This window comes from Dufourea novaeangliae, unplaced genomic scaffold, assembly GCF_001272555.1.
Source record: "Dufourea novaeangliae isolate 0120121106 unplaced genomic scaffold, ASM127255v1 scaffold187, whole genome shotgun sequence".
NCBI classification, from domain to species: Eukaryota; Metazoa; Arthropoda; class Insecta; order Hymenoptera; family Halictidae; genus Dufourea; species Dufourea novaeangliae.
The window spans coordinates 1,217,136-1,241,251 of NW_015374075.1; the positions used below are offsets into that span (position 1 = coordinate 1,217,136).

Here is a 24,116-nt window from a genome sequence, read left to right on the forward strand (position 1 = left end):
GCGAAGGAGTCCTTTTAGTGGCTGGTACAATCTTAAAATTTGAATCTGAATGAGGATAGCTAGCTTCAGGCTGTAGAAAAATATCAGTAGACATAAATACGAAACCTAATGTCACGAGTTCACTTGTATCTTGGCCCCCAAACCAACCGCCTTCGAATACAGTTTAACGTTTCTTATGGACCAGCCATGAATAACCTTTATTTAGACGTAGTCCAGGGACGACTTTTTCGGAATTACTATTCACGTTGAGAACGATCCGTATCTATATGATCATTGGCTAAACTGGTCGTACAATGGGCCTAGTCGAAGTGTCAAGGACGTGTGTGTGTATGACACAGGCGAAAACATTTCTGTGAGACATACGACGACCTCGTCACGTCAGATGATCGCGTGTTATCTGGTACGGGCCCCTGGATACCATTCCCTCCACGATCATTGGTTGGTAATAACCGTTGGGGACCGGTTACGCACGTGTATCGATGCAACACGTTGGCACCGAGCTCTCGAGGGTTCGAATTATTGATTCGAACCGTTTTTACACGAAAGTAGGGGATCGATTCTCCTCCGACGTTACCTCGTGAAAAGAGGAATTGGAACGGGTCGTAGCACCGTTTCGAACGAACCAGGTCGCTCTCTAGAGAGACTGTGGGCCGTCTATGTGTAAAATCACGTTCCGTCTAGCCGTATCACCGTGACGAACGAGAATTAAATCGTTATCGATTGCGCGTTTCGCGGAAGAACGAGCCTCCTTATCGTTAACTTCTGGAAACCCCAGGATTCGCCCGATGCGCCGTTCCGTCCAAGCCTTATCTCACATTTTTCTTTTTCTTTATACCAGTGGACTAACGCAATAATTATGCCAACGTTTATCGACCCTTGATATGCACATTGACACTCGCGGGGGGAAAACCATCCATCGAGCCGTGTGCCACATTTTCTGCTTCTTGTCCACCTCACCGGAACGTCGCACAATCGATACAAGGGAAACGTGGACATCGATGTGTCCCGTTTCCTTCCATAACAGAAGCCCACCAGATCCTCATAACCGGCACACCAACGAGAGAACGGACACGTTGCAACGGATATTTCAACACTCAGCCGTGCCACCTCGAAACCCCTCCCGATGATCCTGACATTCCGCACTGTCTCCTCCGTGTCACATCTTGGACGATGCCTTCCAATTAGCTACCCAACGGATGACAGACATACATATATACATAATACAATGGAACACACCGTAGAGCACGTTTTTCAAATCGAACGAAACATCATCATCCCCTGCATGTTGTGTCGCTTTCTTTCACCCACACACACACACACACATGAGAGTAACACGAGAGGGCTCAGGGCGATTCGTGCCTAATCCTCTTTGTCTAGTGTTACTATCCTCCTTTCTGCAGCGGACACAACCGTTGGAAGAGGAAAAAAAAAACAGAAACGTACACGTTAACGGAATTCCAGGCTCGCGAACGCTTACACGTCGTAAACGATCTTGCCACGGTCTCTCTCACCTCCTGCTTGATCATCATGTCACTGGTGGACAACGTCGTCGTCTTCATCGCCCTCCCCTCGTCGTTACGCCCCGAGCTGCGACCCTCCAGTAGCTTCGTGTTTGACGCTGCGTTCCCGTGCACTGCACGCTGCCGTGGTTAAATGGGGGTTGATTGTCCTGTGTATAATATCCCGTTTCCAGCGATGCAGTCTTATTTTTTTTTGTTATTTTTTTTTTTTCGGTAGAAACGACTACTGCGCAATCCAGTTTCTCTGTCACTCTATCTCTCTCTCGCACTCTCCTGGTACGTCCACGTTCCTCCTCGACGGTGATTCCCTCGCGGAGAGACGTCTGCGGTTTGGTGGAGTTATCCACTGGCGCGGCGTCTATGGAGAAGAGAGCACGGAAAACTGTGCATGTACACAACGGGTCCACTGTGTTCACCTCGAGCAGTCCCACGTACGATTCAACGGGACACCAGATCACCTCACGAGTTTTATATCGCGACTGCTCGCACTGAGGCGCCTGTTCCACGCGCGCGTACCTACACTCCCATGGATGGGAACGTGCGCTGGTCCCCGCGCGCGCGGCGCTAGAGTGGTGGGGAGGAAGGAGGCCATGAAAGAGACGAACGGCCCACTGACGGATCTACGACTGTACTCCCTTACCGATCGAGACACGGGAATTTCGTACGCCACACGTTTTGAATAAAACTTCGGCTATGTACACTCGCGAGCAAACTCGGTTTCCACTAGAGGAATAAAAAGCGGCGTTGAAAAAAAGTCTTCTACCACTTGGTAAATGTATTCCAGGTACAGAAATAAATGGTAAATCGAATGTTAATTTGGCATAAATTTCAGTAATTCCAAATACCAACAGGTAGGAGCATGGTAGGAGGCTCTTCCCCTACATTACTTTTTCCCCTAGCCGAGTTTGCTCGTCGGTATATACTCGCGAGCAAACTCGGTTTCCACTAGCGAAAAATGTGGCGTAGAGGAAGAGCCTTCCAGTACTTACAAAATTATTTCAAGCACGGAAATAAATGTTAAACTGAATATTAATTTGGTAGTCAATTAAATGGTAGGAGGCCTTTCGCCTACCTTACATTTTCTCCTAACGGAAGCCGAGTTTGCTCGTCGGTGTACAGCTGGATTGCCGTTTTTCTGTGGGGATCTGTCTGTACTAGGACGATTAAGGGGTTACATATACCTTCTGGTAAATAAGAGGGAAAATTTAAAAATTTGATTGTATGTGCAGAATTATTGTTTATTAAGTATTTAACATATTGTATGTTATTTCCTTAGTAATTTCTGAAAATTTGAGCTGTATATCTATCAACAGAAGAAGAAGATTGCCATTTAAAAACGTTTTACACGAAATCCAGTTTTCAAAATTGGTAGCAGAAGTATTTCATTAGAGTTGAATAATCAAGAATTGTTCATTCTGAAATTTTGTATTTAGATACCTTCTTTGTAACAAACGGAATTTCAAAAGTTCATCTACTAAAAATGCAGCCCAGAAGTTCATTAGTCTCTAAGAATTGCAGAATTATTATGTTAACCAGCTTCATCTAGATATTGCGTGGGATGACTCATGTAAGTATAGTAACGAAGTTTAATTGGTTCTGCAGCATCGTGGAAATTTTATTGGAGTTTTGAAATATTTGGCGATGAACTATCGGCTAACTGAGATTACAATTTTCAGGGAAATATTTGATATCCCCAGTTACCGAACAAAATTGGAGTATGATAACAACAATTAAGCACAGACGAGTAAAGTATGCAGTTTCCGTTGGATTTATTTTTTCCTTGCATTTCCAACCAATTTCCTGTTGGTACTCCAAAAGGATTACAGACTGCGATAAAAAAAATCAAGCGATACCGTATCTCGAATCCATTAATTTGGAGATTCGTACTATCTGATAAGACCGGATATATATTTGACAGAATTATTCCTTTGTCGAAGCTACATTCCTGTTCAAGCCGGTTTCAAACAGGCATTACTAACACACTACCAATATCTAAAATACTAAGCATTGATCCAAATTGTCATACATTATCTCACGTATTACCATCTATTATTTTTCTGTCACATACAAACAAAAAATACAAAAATCACAATGCAGATATAATAAAAATTGAAGCCGTGCTTCTTTTTATACATCAGTAAAATTTGTTTAAAATTTCACAATATTTATTCAATATTTTCTGCAAGCAGTATTGTTTATTATTATTAAAAAGGAAAGTTATGACAATACTCCAGGTTCTTCGTTGTGTGCTACAGGACTGAGTTGTGCCGTGGTAGTGGGGCGGAGCAAAGGGTAGGGGATCACAGTGGGGTTTTCCCCGTGTTCGACGCACACTACTGTGTATGTGCGAAGAAACTGGGGGCTCGACCTGTCAAGGGCGAAAAGGTCATTCGATTCCACGGTGACGAATTTGGCGAAAGGGTTGCATCACGCGATAATACGACACGCAAGATCTGATTGGTTTATGCCTCTGATTGCATTTCTGTATGCACTTGCTAACACTTGAATTTGCTTCCTGTATATTTTGTATATCTTTAAAAGTGTTGTTATCTCTTAAACTTTTCCATGAACCACGCTCAAATTTTTATCTGTTCGTCCTGCCATTTTTTCTTTCGCGGTCTAGATAAAACGTACAATTGAGAAGTTTAATGATGCTATAAAACAATCAGTAAAGCGTCGTTCACAGTGCCGATAAGTGGCACTTATTTATGAGCAGATGCAGCTAAGTTGTTTGCTGCACCGCGAAATAGAACAACGAGGAAGATCTTAGAGCCCATTGTTATATATCTCTCAGAATTGTCAAGATTACTTGCGTTTGATTTTACAATTAAATTGTAATTGATCGAGCGAGTACAAGTTAACCGCGATTTCATCATATTCGTGTCCACGTTATTGTTATTACAATTGTTATCGTCATTTTCTTATTCACCAAACAAAGTTTAATAACAATTTTAACGAATCCCCATTATTTCATTGCGAATCACTCCAATCTAAAAAAAACAACCAATCAGCATAACATTGTATATTCTCTCCTAATAGAATCCTAAGATTTAGAAGCTTTAGATTATTTGATTCCTAAAGAATAAAATCGTAACATCAACTATTTAATTACAATATTGCAGGGACCATTAAAAATAAACTTCAAAAATATCCCATGAGAACAACATTAAATATTCCCTAATCACAGAACCTTTATCAATTCAATATGAGTATTTATATTCTATTTATGTCACTATCATTTCAGATGAATCGCCACGAATAAAGTACTCAGTCGAGCTATTAATTATAGATCCTACGATCGTTAATGCAAACCAGTGTCTTTGCACCACGCTTATTTCTCCGGAGACTCTTGTCTCTGTGGAGCACGCGACATTCCGTCTATTGTGTTCGTCGTGATATGACTTACGCGTTCTTCCGTTGCTTGTGTATCACGATCATAAACACTGGAGATCGAACGATTCCCGTTCGATTGAATCAGATACCCGATATCGATCCGAACGACAACTGTTTGAATTGCACACGATCGTGCTTGAGAATCGTTCGCCAGGCAACAAGCACGAAGAAATTCCTTCGAGTCACGATTATTACCGGTTTCTTCATGGAATCGAACGTGAGCGATAGGAAGCGAGTGTTAATTACTCGCATCGCGTTGTTTCACCTTGGCGAGGCTGAGAAAAAAAAACTTTCGGAACGGTAACAAGATTTCGTTCGAATGTATTCAACTGGCGAACTACTGTTTTAATGAAATAACGATTTCAATGGCGTTTGTTTTTTCTATTCTGGAACAGTGGTCGTGAAAAAAAGTCGATTATACAACTTTATACATACACTGCGAATGTCCATGTAAATTTATTCGTCGGAGAAATTGCATTGAAAGCTTTATTGTGTTAATAATAGCATGACTGTTATTAAACTGTAGCAAAATCTAATTTTACTGTGTTTTGCTAATTATTTAACTACCAGCATTGAGTCTATACTAAACTAAATTGCATAATATAGTGTACCATAAAATGTATAGTAAGGTAAAAATCAACATGAATTCGTTAAATAAGAAATCTGCAATCCGTTATTTTGATAAGTTTGGTAGTTCTACTATTAAGGACTGTAATCGCATAATCTATAAAAATGATTTAATTTTATGCAATTTCATGATGAAATCTTCGGCTCGGGTTTAGCTTCGCGGTATTCAGCTGCGCTCGTTGAACGCAGAATGAGCTGTGAATTTCGTCAGACAATCATTGAAAAATCAATACAGTCATTTGTGATAGAATAAAAAAATATATACATATTACTGAAGGATTTCGAAACGGTGTAATTGTTCTTTTCTTTTTGTACGTTATTATAAAACATGTTTGCAAACGCAATTTTTAGAATTACAGAATGTGCTGAGGACTCACTAGATAGATTTATTTTTTGTTACGTTAAATAAGAAATAAATATGACAACGTGGTGCTGAATACTGTAAACCTCTTGCATTATCTATCCATCGGTATTCTGTGCCTTGTGTAATCGTGTAAGAGATCGTTAAGAAACGTGTGTGCTCAAAGTTTCAGCCTCTAAATTTTTGCAATACATCACACAGGTTACGTAAAAAAATATGTTTACTCTCTGAAATTCTTCTTTGAAAAGATCGTTAAAATCTTTCCAGTTCCCTGTATGTCATAGTAAAATTTAAACAGAATTCTTACAAAATAGAATTTTTCAAACTCCGTTAGCGAACAAGATACCCATTTTTAATCAGAGGTTTTAGACAGTTTTTAAACCCTCAATGAAGACAAAAGGAGGAAGTGTCTTTTATAAATAGAACACATCGTGACGCAGCACGAAATGGGCGGCAGCTCGAAATGTGTTACCGATCTGCTCGATGATATTACATCCGTTTAATGATGAAACCGGCGAACCGTGCGTGCGCAATGTCGGGATGCTTAAGGGATGACGCAACGACCAGACGCGTTCTCAACGAGGGAATGAAAGTCGTCGTGTGATTGGTCCGTTCCGAGGGCTCGAACGGTCGATCCCTCTTGCTTTGACGTCATCAACGTATTCTATGGAATGCACAGCAGCCGCCTCCGTAAGGATACGTGACTTTTTCAATGGATAGTCGCCCGAACCGATATAACCCGAAGACGCGGGAACGCCTCAAGGCAAATATCATGAAATTTTTATATATTTTTTAATATATCACTCATTATCAGAAACGCTATTTTAATAAAAATGAAATATAGTTCAGTTTTATTTCTCTGCAGACGACTGGACTGCAGACATTTGCGACAATTTTAATTAAAAATTGATATCAATCGAAACAGTTTAGTATACAATTTTTAATGTCGATTTGTGGATTGATATTAAGTTTGAATTCCATCCAAGAGTGTTTCCTTTAAAATTAGATAATTTATAGTCTTCTTTTTCTTTAATGATGTATTGTAAAACAATGGTCTTTTTTGTTTTACAATATCGTAATTGTTGAGAAATTTTAAGACCGTCAATTTTATATTTGTACAAAAAGAAATTTCGAAACTTCGTGGAACTCGCAGTTCTCGATAATAAATTGAAATAGTCACGATTGAAGAAAAAAAACAATTTTGCAATAAATAATTATCAGTTATTGGTGATAAATGTTACGCGGCGATATTATCTGACTTTTCGAGTTTCTACGTCTTAGAGGGATTTACAGGAAAGCTCGATCGTATTGCGGTTAAGAGCTGAAAATGATAAGTCCGTCTGTTATTCAATCACGAAGCAAAAATTCTTTTGATTCGCGCGATAAAAAGATTTAAAAGCATTAAGCGCTTTCGTTTTAGTGGTTGTCGGCATGCTTGTGAATGTACTATTGACATGAATAGCAAATACGAGCGGTCAACTTCATTATCATAACTAAACTATGAAACGATATTGATAACAGAGTTTGATAAACTATATCATGTTAATCCAAATAGTATTACAAATAGGTACTAGCAAATTTTATCTTAGGAATTTGTCTAAACGACAAAAGAACAATTTTAATTTCTCCGTTATCTAATTTAAACGGTCTATAATAAAATATTCATAAATTTTCCCACTTAAAATGTATAAACAACTAATTATATTTTCTATTGACTCATTGGTATCGATGTGACCACGTCACCTATGCAGAGAAGTTTCTTTTGAGCATTGCGTGTACTGAGTGGACCAAAAGTCAAATCGTATCTGTCAACAACTTGTATTTTTCTAATTATTATATATACGGTGTAACGAACACATTCAAACATAGAGGCGTATATTTTTATGCTTGTACCATATTACTCATTTAAGCAGCGTTTTCAACGCTAAATAAGCGCAACACGTCATCCTGTTTTTCTTCATGTCGTAGAGACACTACGTAATTGTCAAACGTCGCCGGTAATAATAATTTTTCCGCGTGACCATCGACGCAAAAATAATGTTTCACTGAAACAGGCACGCGTTTCAGTCGTTTTATATTCCGGGAACGAGTTTCGTCACCGTTCAACCATCGAAGAATGTGATCGTTGAACCGAAACGTGAGGAAGCTCACGCGCGTTTTAGTTCCCCTGTACGAACGTGTGCGACGAGTATTTAAGGCGAATTCACATTGTTCAATTTGATTGATTCAATGGAATTGAAAGGAAAGTGAACAGTGTAAGTTACCATTTAATCGACGTGTTCGACCAAATGGTAATGTACACTGTTCACTTTGTGTTCAATTTCATTAAATCAACCAAAGTGAACCATGTATAATCGCCTTTAGAAACAAAAAGCAAAGCATTCAAGTCTCTGGCTAATCCGACAAGCCACGAGTACACGTTAAAAAGTATTTATAAAATCAGTAATTATAATTCTTAATACATTTACATAAGATACTCTACACTGAAGCATGTTTTTCTGCAGGAAGAAGGTAAAATGAAGAAACTAATCAGACTTTCCACTTCCTGTTTATCCTTTATTTTTGTTTGATTGAAAAAGTAGATATTGTACGACTGATAGTAATAGATTGATCGGAATAAGATTTTAATCGAAAGTTTAAAACAAGTACGGAAAAGTTTTAATTACTGCACGTTTTACCATTTTGACGTTTCCAATGTAATTAATATTTTGATAGATGTATCAGGTTATCGCAATCTCTTCTAAAATCGTGAATATAATTATGAACAGATGGTGTATTAACTGGTGGATTAGATATGTTCCAGAGTGTTTTTATCAACTCACGGACTTTGGTAATCCCCTCGCACATATTCTTATCTTTATTTTGCATAAATTCTTTTCTTATTTAATTGTAAAATAAATTTTTTTATATTCAATTCGAACTGTCAGTCAGTGGCATGGTTTTGTGTAATAATCAATTATACTGTGGAGTTTCTCGTATAGTTCTTGTGATACAGTTAGTGAAGAAAAATCCCAAACAAAAATCAATGATTCTATAGATGTCTTTTTTTGGTTAATTAGACATTTTCCAATTTATTGTGTTTATGAAAAGAAATACTGTGAAAGAAACTTGGGAGCTAAATTCATTTTAACGTAGCCAGATTATCAGTCAGGGAGAGGAGAATTGATTTTACTGTAAATTTCATAATATTAGTTAATATCATATATTTCTTCTCTAATGGGAAAAATCGAGTTTTTCCCTCTAGAGGGTAAATGCCTTTACCTGCCCTCACCCCCAGCTACGTCCAGGTATTTATCCTTACTACCTCAACAATTACTACAAATTTTTCTGTATTTTCATTATCCTCTCCTACACAATCAATATTTGTCTTTTCGCTGTGTCTATCATTTTTTTTTCGTCTTACAGTCACCTCTCGCAAATCTGCGAAAAGGTTCAGTCAGTCATTCGGTGTTGATCAGTTGCGAAGACAACACTTTACTCTGTCACGCGTACGATCCTTCTTGTTGTTAAATTATTTGTTAAACAAATCGAGTGTTGTTAACCAGTATTATTCAGTGACACAACGAACACCTCAAGCTTGTAAGGTAAATATCCCGATTGGCAATCTCACTGGAGACTAATTCTACTTTTCGTGACTTTAATAGCGACAGATAAAGTAATACGATTATCAAACTGTTGAAAAATTAACAGTATCAGTGTTCTTTCTATTTATTAATTGGTTTGGATTTATATCACTGCCACTATTTTAGAGTATTGTCGCGTTCATGTCAGTCAAAATGATTCTTGCCGTTTATACTCACATGATATATGGGCTTGTGCGGCAAGAATTTTACGAGCAATCTTTACGAGCCCATAATTAAAGACGGAGTAATGGTCCAAGAGAAATCGGAGCAAGGATTTGCATGAATTTCACCTGGAGGCACTGAACGAACACCTTAACATCCATAACGTGCCCAAGCTCACGTAACAGTCTCCTTGAGATCGTATAGACATGGACGTGCCTGGTTCGGCATATACCTACTTGTGGCCCTGTTGATGAAAGGCTCTTCTGGTTTTAAGAAATTTCGCTTTTCATCAGTGTCAACGCCTCTGAAATTCTTATATTGTTTAGAACAAATATTCAAATGATATTATTTGAAATATTATTTCAAATAGCTAAAATGTTATTTTATTTCATGATTTTCATTCCCGATGAACTTTATTTTAATTATCTCGCGTCAAGATTTAGAAATACTGATTAATTATATTACCAAGATAATTATTATTGTGCTATCTTTGCACCGGAATTTACGTAAGATCCGTGTAGTTGATACAAGAAGTCAACGTGCAAAACGCTGCAAGTTCGCTGTTTTCGAACTGAAAAAAAATACAATCGACAATAATCGAATAAAAATCGATCGAAGCAGACGGATACTTGAAATACTACGTGCTGGGAATGAAATTCTGATTACGTCAGAAAAGCGTCCTTTGGACACCGTTTGTAAATGATTAGACCGAAAATTTCGCAGATTGATGTCGCGCAGAGATTACCAACGTCGCCGAAGATAGTATCTCGAACTGATAATGCAGAAGTGTAGTGGGAGGTATGGGTGTATTATCTTTCATTATTAAAAACTCGATGAATAGATATTTCATGGAATCTGTTACTACTGATAATTAATTCTATGGAAATTCCTGTTGATACCATGATTTAAATCGAATCACGAATTCTATGCTTCATATCATTATTTCTGTTTCTATTTCAATTCAAAGTTCGTCCTAATAAAAGAATATTTTCTCACGTTTTCATTTTGATATTCGGATGGAATGCCACCAATGTGGAAATTTACGCTTTGATCACGTAGTAACGTTGTCATTCTCTTGACACTGGCAGCAGGTAGGACGTTCGTCGGTTTCCCTATGAGCGTTGTGCAAATATCAAATATACTTATACATAGCTCTCCGATTACCATTCCCGGAAAACGATTTACCGCTGCAGACTACGCGAGATTGATTTTCAGGTAATTATCACGATTCACGAGTTAAGAGTAGTTGGGATGACTTGTTTTTGTTTTCAATATGATGATACTCGAATAGAACTTCGATCGAAGGGTATTTGATTTTACTGTTTTTTTTTTTAATTCCCCTATACTATTTGTATTTGTTTATTCGATTCAGTTCAACGGTAATTTTAACTTGAACATAGAAATGTTATCAGGATCCAGGTCTAGATTGCTTCTACATTAGGTTTGTGCTCGACTCCATTTAAGTGTACAATAAAATTTTGTCATACCTAGAGTCGATCTAGATTTGGCAAATTTTGAACCAATTTGGTCTATGTTTGGAAAATTGTGAATCTACATTTAGTCCAGTTTAGCTCTACATGTGGTCTGCATTTGGTCCTGTACAGGTTCAGATAACATCAACATTTGGTCCAGGTACAAGTAAACATTCAAACATTGAAGTTCCAAAGAGACGACATCTCAATATTCAGGATTGCCTCTTGTAAAGTCCGTTTACCAAATGCATCAAAGAATCGTTTACTGTTCCGATACAGGGTCACACAAGAGTTTTATCGCGTATCTCTTGTTTCGCGTAAGCAAACACAGAGATTTATGTAGCGTGCCGATCTATCACGTGGTCCGTACGGGTGCATTGGATTGAATGCATATCGAGGACATGTTACCGACCGGCGTAATTCGTTGTAACGTGTCTGATGCGGTGCAATTGGTTCCCCCGATGTTTGACTTCTCTTAACCAGAGTCAAATTGGTGAACCCCTAACCGTGTCTCTCGTAGAAGACCAGGCGACGTAATAATGGATATTATTCATCCCGCTGTCAATAATCACGATCGACATATAGATAACAGAACGCATTCTAGAATGGTCTGAATGCATTTAAACGGAGGTTCTTAACCCATCTGTGTCATCGATCAACGCTCTGTAGACAATACGTTGCAAATTAAGGATTGGGCTACGATAAAGTTAAGTTTTGGACATAGATTATACAAAATAGTATAATTCATTTTTACTCTGTTTAAATTGTTGTTTCTCTAATGTCGAAGAAGTTTCAATAGAACTTGCAAATAGAATACTGCAACAAATTAACTGTTCCCCTATGTAATTCATTTTATTGCTACGTTAGATAGCACCTTAAAACGAATCGTGTATTCTTGCAGTGTAGCAATAAAAGAAAGAAGCCGCGGTAATAATATCCATTCATAAAAGTAACGTCAAATGTACCAATCGCTAAATCGCCCGTTTTCTGCGCAACGACGTAGTAATTGAATCGAATTCGCATTAAAACACAGCGAAAACTGCTGTTACATGAATGATCGATGTTTAGACTATCCGTGCTCTCACGATAACTGCTGTCTCATAAATCTTCCCTGCAGCCAGTTGGACTAATTAACACCGAACAGAGGGAGAAAGAGAGATGTTTCGTCTTGCGGCGATAAACATGTCGCGTGAACGCAACTCTCGTCTGTTTTATTGCGATTCTCCTTTTCTGTGGAGAGACTGTAATATGCGATAATTAATAATTACGAATACGCGTTATCGTTTCCGCGGGCTTCATCCGAGAGTTAATCCCCCTCGTTACGAGTGTATGTAATGTGTCGACTTTATCTGAGATCAACATGCAGACGCGCCACGGACATTTCAGTGAATTAAGGGAGCCGATTTATCGCGGCGAGCCTATTATCTCCCCCTTTGTTATTCGCGAAAACTAATAGAAAAGAAACGGTCTTTTTTTCGCCTTGGGCATAGTAAATACGTAGTTGGTTGAGTCATTAAAACAATTACAATCTACTCCAATTTTGCATTACGGAGTATTAAAGAAATATTAAGGCAATTTGACGTTGAATTAATTTTACGTAATCCTTTTTTTGTTACGTATTCTACGACAATATTTCATTGACCGATTATATTGTTAAGACTTTTCTATTGTTTGTGGAATCATAAGAGGTATTACGTAACGTAACGAATACACAATCGTGTATTTTTTTCTAGTGTGAAATATTATTTAACATTTAACAAGTGATAAAATATGATTTACTTGAGTAATAAGTGAAAACAGGTTGATAAACTTCGACGAATAAGAGCTCTAACCTTTTTCTTCCCTACTTATTAGAACTAGATCATACCACTTTTTCTGAAAATTGGAAACTGTCTTCTAAAGCTCTTTTTAGAGCTAAATTAGAATCTCAAATCACTTATTTGCCTTTTCAAAAACGACTGACGCACATATTTATAGTTCATAGAATCACTGTAAATCGTGTATGCGCTACATAAATATTTATCATTTTCTGTTTATCATTATGCAAGCTTGTCTGAACAACCAAAAGATCAATTAATAACCTTATCAGAACTGGTCCAAATATGTGCAACGAAACCCATCTTTAAATATCAATGGGTTGCATAAATATTTCTTTTTCGAGCAAAATTAGATTCTGAAATTACTTAATTGCCTTTTTAGAGACGGCTGGCGCACACATTTTATCTTCGTTGTGCTTCTTGCAACAGGGCCTGCGGACAACCAATTTTACGGGCTGAAATTTCAAGTAAAGTTTTGATTTCTCGCGGGGTTTCGTAAAACCTTTATAGATTAAATTACTCTCGTTATTTACCAGATTTTCGCCGACAATGTAACCGTGCTCCATGTTTCGAGGGAAAGTAAAATTACATGTTTGTGTAGTACCGAATGCTGGCGGCCATTTCGACGGGAACTGTGATTTTTCGAGGAATTTGAAGTTCACTGGAACTCAGGTGTACTATATTCATATCGTAATATCTGTATGGCTAGCTTCATGAAAACATTTATATTTTTCAGAAAGGTTTTAACAGAAATTTTTGGAATTTATTATTATTTTAGTTCGTTTCTGTTTTCTTCCGTTTATACGGATTCAATTTATTTCATGTATTTATATGAGCCATTCATCTGCCAAAGTGATTAACTCCACAAAATGTATACTTGAAATTTATTTCAATAAAATAAAAAGTTAAGTATCATTGTCAAATGTTTTGGCACTACAATTTGAAAGGTTCAAAAAATAGATTTAGAAACCTGTGAACGGCTCATGTAGTTATCAAAAGTAATACAGTAAGAATTAAAAGTTGTATAGTAGTACAGTAGCATTTCAAGTTCACAGAATCACTATCAATCGTGAATGCAGTACACAGATATTTATCAATTTCTGTTCATTATTACGCGAGCTAGTCTGAACATGGAAAGATTAATTTATTACCTTATCAGGAATGGTCCAACTACATCGATCAAATACAACGAAACCTATCTTTAAATATCAATGTGTTGCATAAATATTTATCAGTTTTTCTTTCTGGATGTATGCCAGTTATCAGATACCAAAAGAGTTTTTAATTACCTTATCACCATCGATTGCATGATGAACAATTTAATTCTTAAATACAGTGTTCAATATGGAACCACGAAAATTCATTTGGCAACATATAACACAGGTCAAATTTTGTTTAAATAAAGAGATAGATATACATATGCATAATACTCAAGGTCCGTCATACTATTTCCTCCTTGTTTTACGACCGTAAGTTTTGGCACGGTGAGAATTTTCTGTTCTCAACTGATGGAACATTGTAAATAAATTCGACTAACGAATAAATATATTGTCACGTGCATATGCAACAATTGTTATAAAATTATTTACAATCATGAATAAATACAGAGGATCTAAATTATCTTAATTTCGTTGAAATGGTGGTATTCAGAAACATGTTCCACAAGTGAAGTAATTGAAATTAAACGAAGAGTAAATTGAAATTCACACGATTGTTCACATATACACGTCAGTGTAATAAACATTGCCACGAAATTTGCTCGAAGAACGAACGTGGCCATTTTGCAAGCGCATGTCGGTTTCATTTAAATTTAGCATTCGACTCGAGCATGCGATCGCCATTCTTAGTTGCACGTTATATAGGGTGTTTAAAAAAGTTTCAGTAGCGTAATAAAGAATAAATGTTTCTATGTATAAAAGTAAATCGAAAGTAAACAATACAACATATTTATTTGAGAAAAGAGCAAGTTTAATTATTCTTGCCTTAGTTTAATAAAATGGTTCCCTACTAAAATTTCTATTAACAATGTGTAGACACAAATTATAACTTTCTATAAAGTAACTGTATCTACTATTTATATATATATATACTTGTGTATATTTCTTTTTATTTCATTCCATGAAAGTATATTTATCTTGACTGTCGCGCATGTGGGACTTGTTAGAACTTTCACTTAGACTGACTAAAGAATCACGACCAAATTGTCAAATTAACTTAATAAATACAAAAAATTATTTCAGATGTATAAACACAGTGTTTTTGATTCATAGAAATATAGTTAACCCTCCATAATACGGACACCATCGATAATTGGGCCACTTATCCTATACTTATTGTGAAATGGGACTGTTAGTACAATCGAACCCTAGATTAAACTCCGTTCCATGAAACGATATCCACTATGTGTATCAATCCGTTCGGAACAATTGAACTTTCTTCGAACAAAGTATTTCGTCGAATTGAACCTGATACTCTGACTAATCAAGGCGAACATAACACTCTATGTACACGGTATGATGATCAACATGATCTCGCGGGTCCTATTACTGGTCTAATTGGCATCACTCTGAATTGCAAACAATTGGTCCCCGAGACCGAGGGTGGTTACCTCATCAAACACCGTCAACTCCGACGAGTCCTCCCCGTTCCTGCACACCCGCGTCTCGGCTATCGCCTTCTTGCTGTAGCACTTGCAGAACTTGCTTAAAATCGACCTGTTCCTCGTCTGCATCTTTTCGGCCACGAAGTAAACTCTGTTCCTCGATGATCCTTCCGGCTACCTGTTCCAACCACGATGACACCGTGCAACGTGAACCGATCGTTTCTGTCCGCTCTTATTAACACCGGTTTTATCAACGAGCAACATGGATCCCGTCGAATTGACGTGTCGCCGAGAGAAAAAAGCGAGTCGTCGTCGTTCGTCGTATCAAGACCGCCCGCAAGCGGTTTCCTGCCGGAATTTCTCCCACCGCCAGATTTGCCGTGGGGACCATTGCGCCTGAGCAAAAATTCCACGGTCAAGGCGCGCCCGCTCTGTCGCCATCTCCGCCATTCGATTCGAACCTGTGGACCTTGAATCATGTCGCGATCGATAGCGCCGAAAAGATACCTAGAATCTCTTCATCATCCTTATGGCGGTGGACCCGTCGTCTTGGTATAGAAGAATCTTGTAACGTGTATCAATCCCTTTCACTCGGAGACTTTTTCGTTACAGGCGCCAAAACAATAATCTTATAGGGAGGAATGCTTCAGACCCTCGTTAATTCGTTGTTAATAATCGATTTAACGTTCCGCGTGTTATTGATTCTAGGTCGTATCTAAGAAAACACGGGAAAAATTCGAATAAAATGGAAGGAAAAACCGCGTGGTTTACAACCATTCCTGGTGATAAATTAATTATCCACTATTAAGTTAGACCAGTGTTTTGATACCAGAATCGCGTGGAGTTAAGCTTGCTTGTGTCCGTCGGCTTTTGATCAAACTGTCCCCGCGAGGATTACGATTCAGCATCGATAAAACCAGAGAATTGCTCTCGATGATTTACACACAAAGTTTTATAAGCTGTCATAAGACGCCTAAGTACTGTTTTATTAGCCGTGCACGATATTCCATCGAGCGATAGTTTGATCGTTGGGAGATTTCAAAAACGTTCGCAATTGATCATTACCACCTCGAGGAAAGGGTCCTGTTAAATCAACTTCGTTCTCCAAAGCCCCTATCGGATGTACCATAGTTTTGTTAATCGTGTAAGAGTGCATTGGAAATCGGACATCCCGATTGATAAATTATTATATCTCTAGTCTATGATTCGTTGAAGCTAGAAACAAAGAGAAACTGGTTTTGCCTTCCAATTCTGCGCGTAGGTTGTATCTTTAGATACTTCATCCACAACTTTGTTGCAAACAACCTTTCACTTTGTCTCTGGATTGTGATTCATGATAGGATCTCGGGCTGTGTATTCGGTATCCGAGAAGAACGTTGATTCGACTAGTGTACCAAGACAGTAGTTTGCTGAAGATAGTTATGGTACCCGATAGTGATTGGCGACATTTATCGATAACTGCATATATTTACCTATCGATATATCGCTATTTTAGAAACTAATAATGAAATATGCAATTTGAGAAAAAAAATATGTTGACACAGTAATTCGTATTATCTCTATTGAAATTGAAAACGAAATTCCAAAAGAGGCCAATCTTTCAATATTCCTGTTAACTCGACAGCCACTCCACTTTTAGCGCGACGCGTATGTTCTTTCATCGATTTGATAAATAAAACACAAAAGGTTCAGTTTATCCAGGCCGATGTAATCTGTTTTTACACCGATCCGCGTTTTATCTTGAGAACACGTTTACGTGGAGGACAGTAGATTGAAGCATTACAACAATTTTGAAATTACACATGCATATATTCAATTTATTTATAGATTTGATTTTAATCTGACGATAAGGCCGAAGCGTATTTTTCGGAACTGTATCTGATGATCCGTTTAAGAAATTAATGCCCCGCTTTTGCAAATTATAGTAGCGACGAAAATATATAATATATTGCACGATTTTGCATAATATAGTGTAACATAAAATATATAATAAAATGAAAGTCAGCATAAATTCTGCAAAACACATCAATACAATTACACAAGCAGCTGATTTTCGGAACACGAGCGTAACACCGCATGTGACACGCTAGTGCAATCATTAAGAATGTGATTGTTAATCGTGCATGCACAGGGCAGGCGCATCCGTTCGCCAATTTCATCGCAGCTGACTGACCCGCATCTCCTCTTCGTGGTGCCTTTCAATGAACTCGCTTATACGATCTCGAATTCATTATAAAATACTCTCCGTCATCAATTATTGATCGTTTCATTTATAAATATACCCGAATAATTTTTTGCCCATAACAGTTTACAAACATTTAAGTATTAAATTAATTGAATGATATGTTGCGAAATTCTGACAGACGACTATGGTCACCTTCAGGATACAAGAAGCTGATCATTCAATGACCCGACCTCACAAACTCTAATAGAAAATTAACTCATTGATTATTCCACACCTAACTGACTCATATAAGTCTCTAACGTTACCTCAAACGCAGATACTATCGAAACCTACTATCTTCGACCGCCCCCGAAAAGACGACAGACTCTTGGACACATTCGAAGTGAAATTTTGCACACAAGGTTCAAGCACCGTGTGTGGTTCCCTGTGTTGATATTTATAATATTCTTACGGTTGTTCGTTCTATATCGGTACCACCCCTGGGCCGTATACAAGATCTACGTCACGCGTGGAATCATGAATGAAAAGCTCGTATACGCCCCCGCGCCTCTACCGATCGCCTCTTTCATTATCATTTCTTCTTCGGCGAGGCTGCGTAAAGCTCTCATGTGTCCTCGTTCGAAGATCGTCGCGGTCGCCAAAAGGGACGGCGAAACGGTTATTGTTTCGTAACGCGGCGCGCGAGCGCACACGACGGATCCTCTGATATTGCGATCAGCTGTTCAAAGACACGACGCAATGACCCATTTCGCGGGCAGGCCGAACGGTTCTTTAACACGAAAACTCGCTGACAAGAGAGGCCAAATGAAGGCGAAGCCAGCCAGAATAGAAACGGAAACCGCGGATCGAAATGTGTCGGTTCGCGGGGAGCTATTTAAAAAACATCCCCTTGCGATTAGATCCCAACGATGATCCCCTCGAGATCGTTCTACCGATAATTTAACAATGGAGGGCTTGAAGATCACAATGAATATTAATATGCGAAAGTAGCGTATATTCTGTTGGAATCATTAAGCCCATTCAATTTCGACTTCGACAGCCTCTTAGGAGGACCTAAAAAGAGACCAGTTTCTGAATGTCTCGTTAAAATTGTGGGACAGAAAAGAATTTCCACTTTTTTACCTGTCTCATGGACACTCAGAGAATAGTATATGAACTCTAGAATAGACTATCCATCGATAATGGATACTAAAATGTCAGACCTAACTACTCCAAATGCTCCTCGTCTAAGAAGCACTTACCCCTACGATGATTTCTAGCATCTCCACCGTCTACCACTACCTATTTGTAATTTCTCATTCGAGTCATTGTATCTACGAACATAAATCATCTTGAACGATCAATTACCACCTCCAAGGACCCCCAAGAGCATACATCTTCGAGGATCACCCCCTTACAAATGGCCAACGCCGAGTCATCGTGGACAGCGACCAACTCGTCCGCGAGCAGATCAATTAACCTGCCTGTCCGTTACAACAGGTTAACAGGTTCGGGTCACCCTGGGATGTTTCGTGTTACCGGCGGACTCGTTACGTCCGATTAACGAGCTTTTCTTTAGCGCAGTATTCCGCGGGCTTACGCAACCAGGGAAAAGTCAAGGGCTGGGAACCAGGACCGTCGAAGCCTGAGTAAGAAACTTACCGCCTGGTCTATGTGCTCCCATTTCTCGTTCAGGTAATCCCAGGTCACTTCCGTCATGGTCCAAGTCCGCGGGCCACGCCAGCTGGAACGTATATATCCGGGGTTGGCAGTTGCCGAGAGACCCGAACAGAGAAGAACCGAGGAAATTTGTTGCGGAAAAAAAGAAACGGACGGCTTCGTGCAGAGCGAAGTGGCTATCTCGGCGCCCCTCTAGAGATCACTAAAAACTTACATCACGCGTTCCTCAAGCCCTACATCGAATCTACACTTCGCGCTGCTAGAAATACTAGCGGCGGCTCCCGTACTCGCAGACTCGGTGTATATTTTCGGCCGAGAGCGTATACGCGTTCCACGGTTTTCGCCTCTTGAGAACGATATCGTTTTCGGCGGACTTCTTGCTGAAATCACTCGAGGTTTTTCGCAAAGTTCGTTGGGTCTGTGGAGGATTTGCTAGTGAGCTGTTTTTGGGGGTTCGTTAGGGTTTGGATAACTGGTTCGAGCATAATCAAAGGAATCGAACGACTTTAAATATAATTAACGTTTATTGGTATTATTTACATTATGGAAGAAGGATTATGAATTGACTGCATACCAGTGAATGACCATTAGGCAAGGAATTGTAAATTATAAATTTAAAAAAGAATCTGGCTACATCGCATTTTGTTAATAAAACGAAAAGAATTGACATAAGACATGTTAGATTGTCATGAAAAATGTCGAAATGATTACGATATACTGTTTATTCGCAATATGTAGCATAGATTGAGATGACGCACGATGCGCGGACGTCGAATGGGAGGAGTTCGTGAATCATGATCAATTCTTCATCGTTATCATAACGATAGGATCGACCATGTCTTTATTAATTTTTGGTACCACCAACAGGTCTACCTCGTCATTAAATGTTCCAATCATTAGTCTCTCCTTATTGCTATTTGTATCTTTATCCCCCAATTTTATATCTATATGTATAATGTATAATTCAGAACATTCGTATTCACTACAATTCATTTTTTGTTTTTCGGTAAACTTCTAATCGTGATGTTGGCAATACAAACGGTACCATAAAACAAAACGTAACATTTGCGTTGAAAATTCCTTAGATTATGTCAACGGAATCGCCAGAGTCTTTCTCAGCGCAAAATTGATGAGCACACAATGTCAGGATGGCCGAGCGGTCTAAGGCGCTGCGTTCAGGTCGCAGTCCACTTTGTGGGCGTGGGTTCGAATCCCACTTCTGACAAAAATATCTTTTGGATATTTTAAATCACAATTAATCTCCTGACACATTAAAAAACGAACCCTTATATTCACGTCCTTGAAACATATTTAACGATAAAAAGAATTGAAGAATCTTTTAGAAAATGATCGAGAAATTTGTTAGAAACTAACAGATAAAAGATCGTTCTTTTTTCTTTCCCGATCATTACTTCCCGCTGTGAATATCAGGTTGTTATTCGATACAGTTTTATAAAAATAAAATCAAATGAAAATATAGAAGACCGGAAGTCTATTACCATAAGGTCAGTAAAAACAAACGTGAGCTAACCGTGAAATCAAATGAAAGGCGTATCGAGCTACAATAGCACCCTGGCTAGCTGAACTCGGAACATTCTATTGATTTCTGTCCTTCGATCAACGACCGCTCGTTTCGGTAAACATTTTTAGTTCAACTTTTTCCATTGATATTTTTATTATTTCTATATAATCGGTGCGTGTACGGTATTATATAACTAATCGGTACGTATAATTATCAGTTGCATATAATCAAATAGTTGCCTGTAACCAAGGAGAAGAGGAAAAAGCGTAGTACCGTGAGCTTACTTTTACCGCGACGTAATACGTTATGTTGCTTTTTTTTTCAAAAGTATCCGTGAAAGTCTTCTATTTATTTTTATTCATTGCAATTCTATGGGTCGCTTTTATAGAACAACAAAGATAATCCATATAACGAAGTGAAACATTGTTACAGATGCGCGTTTGATGCTATGAAACACAAAAGCGTAACGAAAGAAGGTAGAAACAAAATTACGAAGTGAATAACAGTCAATAGTCAACATGGCGGACAGCGATTTACTGATCACGATTTCGGGTGCCGCGCTTTCGTTGTTATTCTACGAAAATGTTCGCAGTCGTGGGGACCAGGTGAATATTCTTCTCTCGTCCCTTGATCATTACTAATAATCCTCTCGTTTTGGCACAATTTCTTGCTTGTAAAATCGCACAAGCTTGACGTCATAACCTCAAATAGATCTAACCTCAACGCAATATGCGATCAAAAACATTGAAACAAATGAATTTTATCTTTCCGTGTTCTTTTAGATGGGTTTCTTGTTGGGGGAGAACCTCGAGTTCGTAGTGAAATCGTACACTGATGCAGAGAAACAGATAGAGACAGTGAAGACACACAACGGTAAATATACTCTATTTAGGTTGTCATAATTAGACTGCAGATTTTATGCGCTTTTTGTTCCTGGAAATTCTACTGAGAAGTGAACTATGCATGTTTTAAGTGATGGGAACTAAATAATTGACAATATGAATGTATATATGTATATGAAGTATAATGTACATTTTATTTTATTTGAAGCCTAATCAAGCCTTTAATAAAATAGAGGAATTTTTGTTTGATGTATATTTTTCTGAGTGAGTCCATAAACATCTATGCATTAACATCTGTAGTCTAAGTAGTCATAATATGGGATGCATCTAATAATGTTCTACAATAATGGGTTGTGGTATTTTTAGATATTGAAACTATTGTTACCTGCCCATTACCAGATGTTATACATGATTCTGTGGGTAGACTTAATAAAGAGAAGTTAAAAGACTTCATGAGAGACAATAGCAAACAAGTGATTGGTTGGTTTCGCTTCAGGCGAGACATAAACTTGGTACCCACTTTCAGGGATAAAATGTTGCACAGAGAATTTGCCTCCCATTTCTCAGGAGGCAATGGTTGTAGCCAAAAGTTCTTTGTCATGTGTCTCTTAAGCTCTTCAACCACTTGCGAAGGAGGTACACATAAGTTTAAACATGTATTTTTCAGGCATAGAAGTGGGTATGTATGAGCTACTCAGGACTCAGCAGTAAAGCTGATTATTGAATCATTTTTCTATTTGTGAGATTGCAATGCAATTCTTTTATTATAGAGCATACGAACCAGTTCCTTTAAGGATAAGTAATTTGGGAAATGATTCATTCATACTTGAAGGCTCAGATTATAAACCAACTCCTACCAAAAAGTCATCAAATACACCAGATGTATTTAATAAACTCATAGAATCTTTAAAGTAAGTTTGTAAATAATACAGATAAGCAATAATGTTGTTCATAGTGAAATTGCCTTTCTTTCAATAATTAGTGTATAATCCGACTATCAAACTGTAATTTCTTCCTATTATATCTGATACTTAGCGGTATATATTTTTAGTCTGAATCTTGCACGATCGTCGGGACTCGAATCAGCTATTGCTATACAAAAAGCAGCTGAACAGTATTTAGATAAATTAATACCGCAATTATGTGAATCGGATCTTGAAGTGACAGAGTTAGAAAACCAGATCAAGGAATTTAAACTGACGAGAAAGTCAAAAATGAATGGCAGTTCAAATAACCGCGATAAAAAGCATGAGGCTGATAAGGATCATGTCCGAAAAGGACAGAAACTAAAAGAATTATCTCCCCCTAGAATTGAAGTTCCAGATAATGTCTGTGATGAAAGACGACCACTTTTGGACGATTCTACTGCAACTGTATGTAGTATATGATATTGAAATACTTTTCATGCACTTCATATGATTTACCTACATATACACGGTTTTATTTCAGGGTCACAGAGTTAATAGTCATAAATTAAGGAATACAACGGTGCATGTAGAAAAGAGTAGTAATCAAAACGTGACAAAGACAAATACAGATACAGCGAACAGCCCAAGTAAAGATTCACTACCCATAAATGCGATTTGCGAAATGAAAATTGATGTTGCTGAAACTGTGCCGAATAAAAACAAACCATTTTTCAAAAGGGAATCAGAGATAATGAAGGAATCTATCTCTAAAGGTGAAACGTTTGGAATTGATCTCGGTAGAGGTAGGGGAAGAATACAGCTTGAATCACAAACTCGACTGAAAAAAGGGCCGTCTTCGGGTCCTATTGCTTCACGAAGTAATAGTGAAAGGACTTCGCATAACAAATCATCGCAGCAAGAAACAACAGAATCATCTTATAGTCAAATTACAAAGACAAAAGTAGACAATGCGCGGAAATCGGATGCAACGAACCATTAAAAAAAAAAACGATTTTCTTAATTTTCTTTGAGTCCTTCATAAAGATATACTTAAAAGCAGTAGAGCATTCTGTGCAAAAAGGGAATCAACCAACAGAGGTTTTAGGACGCTTACGCTACGCGTATATGCATTGTAAATATTTCTTATACAGAATATATATATACATATATATATATATATATATATATGTTATAATTTTTAAAAATAAATGAACAGTCCGTGTCAGTACTTTATGTAAGACAGGTCTGTTTTTAGAACATTTGAATCTCACCGAGACGACAAAACGCTACTGTGCCCTGTTCATAGTATTAAAACTGCATTATAAAGTGGAGAGGCATCATAGACTGAACTACTGAATAGCTTTTAACGCGTTCTCGTGGAAATTCAGCACATAAAGATATTTTTAAAAATATAAGGAACTTC

At 37.9% G+C, this 24,116-nt stretch overlaps 2 protein-coding genes and 1 non-coding gene across 5 annotated transcripts in view; 2 read left to right on the forward strand and 1 right to left on the reverse strand.

The window, feature by feature from the left end:
* The window catches only part of LOC107190603 (hexokinase type 2), a 30,646-nt gene extending 11,156 nt beyond the window's left edge, over positions 1 to 19,490 (reverse strand). The window contains exon 1 of one of the 2 annotated variants that reach the window (XM_015579431.1): positions 19,404 to 19,490. In XM_015579431.1, the coding sequence (XP_015434917.1) occupies positions 19,404 to 19,460 (57 nt within the window). In that variant the 5' untranslated portion in view covers positions 19,461 to 19,490. Of the gene's footprint in view, positions 1 to 1,511; positions 2,034 to 19,403 lie in introns of those variants that run through there. The other variant, XM_015579432.1, reaches the window with a different exon arrangement.
* Positions 9,425 to 23,882, forward strand: LOC107190602 (BRCA1-A complex subunit Abraxas-like). Of its 2 annotated transcripts, XM_015579430.1 has the most exons (7): positions 9,425 to 9,485; positions 21,376 to 21,548; positions 21,726 to 21,816; positions 22,152 to 22,464; positions 22,556 to 22,696; positions 22,837 to 23,158; positions 23,235 to 23,882. In XM_015579430.1, exons 2-7 carry the CDS (start codon positions 21,462 to 21,464, stop codon positions 23,691 to 23,693), a joined length of 1,413 nt encoding a protein of 470 aa, XP_015434916.1. In that variant the 5' UTR covers positions 9,425 to 9,485; positions 21,376 to 21,461; the 3' UTR covers positions 23,694 to 23,882. The 2 variants fall into 2 exon arrangements, with proteins under 2 accessions (XP_015434916.1, XP_015434915.1); XM_015579429.1 differs by lacking the exon at positions 9,425 to 9,485 and having other exon boundaries at positions 21,361 to 21,548.
* Positions 20,564 to 20,646, forward strand: Trnal-cag. The gene has a single exon. It is a non-coding gene; the product is annotated as a tRNA-Leu (tRNA).
* Positions 23,883 to 24,116: the final 234 nt, after the last annotated feature.